The 2,555-nt window shown below is 34.1% G+C and overlaps 1 protein-coding gene across 1 annotated transcript; it reads right to left on the bottom strand.

The window, feature by feature from the left end:
* Positions 1 to 1,124: 1,124 nt before the first annotated feature.
* Positions 1,125 to 2,124, bottom strand: LOC133252025 (olfactory receptor 2L2-like). The gene has a single exon (XM_061424781.1). The coding sequence runs from the start codon at positions 2,061 to 2,063 to the stop codon at positions 1,125 to 1,127; it is 939 nt and encodes a 312-aa protein (XP_061280765.1). The 5' UTR covers positions 2,064 to 2,124.
* Positions 2,125 to 2,555: the final 431 nt, after the last annotated feature.

Raw genomic sequence — 2,555 nt, 5'->3', positions numbered from 1 at the left:
TTAACTTTTTTTTTTCTGATTTTTGAGCAAGAGTCCTCATATGTTCATTTTGGGATTTGCCTTGCATATTATGTAGAATATGAACCTCCCCTTCTCTGCCACATGTGAGAGGTCAAGTGCATTTCTGCATTGATCACTAATGGATAACAATTTGCATGGAAATTTACTTGAACTGATGAATTTTTGTTGATACAGTGATGAGATCTGTTTAAGAAAGTGATCAAGCCATCATGTGAACTAAGAAAATTAGTTTACAAAGTTAACTTTCCCAGTAAAACTATGGGATGTAGTGAGTGGAGAATAAAAACTCATTTGAGAGACATCATATAATACAAATGTTGTAATGGCAACTTAGCAGGTACACAGTATGTTTTGAGAGTAGCTGTTTTGAGAGTAGCTGTTTGCATGGATTTCCTCAACAGTTTTAATTTCCACTAATGAGACTAACTGCTGACCCACTTGTATAATTGTCTTAGCAATCTCTTGTAGCATTTTCAAGGCCTATTGTTGATTTCCAGGTATACCTAATATGATAGATGCATCACCCTGTAATTAACATAAACTTCTCAGTTTCTGTTCAGAGTGGTATAAGCACTTCAGAATTCTCAGCTAAATCTCTAACAAGAAGTTTCCCTATGTTGGAATTAAAAAAAAAAAAAAAGTGTTACTGGTAATTATGGTTATACTATAGGAAGAACAAAAAGTATTCTGTCTTTTAATTTTATCTAGACATTCAGAAAATGTGGTTCAGACCTGTTGAAAAATGTATTGAAAACTGTGGAACTGTTATGGTGAATGATATTCTGTTATTCAGTTAATGTCCGTGTTCACTACTAAATGACAGAATCTTTCTAGTTGACAGCCTATCAAAATGCATTTGAAACTGATTTAAAAAAAAGAAACAAGAAATAAGATTGAGGTTTTTCAAGATATGAACTATTTTCTTGTCCTCTAGATCAGTTTTACTCTTTTCATTTAATAAAAATATTTTAATGACTATACAGTTATAAACAGATTTATATCATACATATATATATATGTGTGTGTATGTGTATATGTATATATATATATATATATATATATATATATATATATAACTCCTGGTATTCATAAAAATATTTAGTCTACATTTTCATAGGGGAGATTCTCTGAGTTACTCTTCTCAGGGCCCCAATCACCTCCTTGTTTCTCAGGCTGTAGATAATAGGATTGAGCATCGGGGTAAGGATGATGTAAAAGACAGCCAGAACTTTGTCCTCTGTTGGAGTACGCAGAAATCTTGGGCATAGATACGTGTAAACCAAGGGTGCATAGTAGAAAGAAACCACAGTGAGGTGGGTGCTGCAGGTTGAATAGGCCTTCTTCTTCCCTTCTGCTGAGTTCATGCGATAGACAGCAAGGAGAACACGGCCATAGGAAAAAGCAATACCAATGAAGGGCAGCAAAAGGAAAAGTGTGGTGCTCAGAAACACCGTGTATTCATAGACCGTTGTATCAATGCAGGCTATTGTCAACATGACTGTGACATCACAGAAGAAATGATTGATGGACCTGGATTGGCAATAAGGGATAGAGAGAATATATGTGGTGTGGGCACAGGAGTTGATAGAGCCCATTATCCAAGATCCTGTTATCATCAATATGCACACTCTTCTGCTGATTCTGATGGGATAGTGAAGAGGAAAGCAAATGGCCACATAACGATCATAAGCCATAGAGGCCAAAAGCAATCCTTCTGCACATGCCATAGTCAAGAAGAAGAAGCTCTGAATCCCACACCCGATGATGGAGATAGACTTGTTTGCAAACAGAAAATCATAGGCCATTTTGGGAACAGTGGTAGAGATGTAGTTCAGATCCATGAGGGAGAGCTGGCTAAGCAGAAAATACATGGGCTTGTGAAGACAGATGTCCAGAAAGATGAGAAGAATCATGGAAAGGTTACCAACTAGAGCCATTAAGAAAATGAAACCAATGAGAATAAACAGGAACAGACCAATTCTTGAAGAGGGAAACAATCCCAATAAGATGAAATCAGTTGATGTTTGATTATAATTTCCCATGGGTCATTCATGTAATTATTCCTAAAGGCAGACACAAAAGTACATAATTCAAGTTTAAAACAGTAATATATTTCTATAGTATTATTTTAGTCGGCTGAATATTGTTTAAAGTTTTACTACTCTGTAATAAAGAACTGGAGTTATCTATATTGGAAAAATTGTAATAATGATGAAGTTAAAATTATAAAGAATAGCATTTTAAGAACTGATATATTTGAGTGACTGTACAACATGAGCAGAATACAGAAAACTAAATAAATATTTTATTAAAAAGGATTTTCTTCTAAAATTCTTAACATCTCTTGAAACATTTTCTTGAAATTCCCAGTATCACCTTAAAGTTTCTTGACTGTGAAAAGCAAAATAAGAGGAACTATTTATATGGAAAGACTAACTAAAATATAAGATTTTATAGTAATTAATATTTTTCTACTTTAGCAATGTATCCTAGAAGACGGAAAAGTGTTCTCAACCTAACCATCATAGACACAA

This window comes from Bos javanicus, chromosome 7 (genome assembly GCF_032452875.1).
Source record: "Bos javanicus breed banteng chromosome 7, ARS-OSU_banteng_1.0, whole genome shotgun sequence".
Classification (NCBI taxonomy): Eukaryota; Metazoa; Chordata; class Mammalia; order Artiodactyla; family Bovidae; genus Bos; species Bos javanicus.
Note: the sequence above shows the minus strand (reverse complement) of the source record. Positions and strands in the feature narration are given on the sequence as shown.

Excerpts from the sequence above, each read along its gene's own strand:
- LOC133252025 (XM_061424781.1), bottom strand. The coding sequence starts at position 2,063 with ATGGGAAATTATAATCAAACATCAACTGATTTCATCTTATTGGGATTG.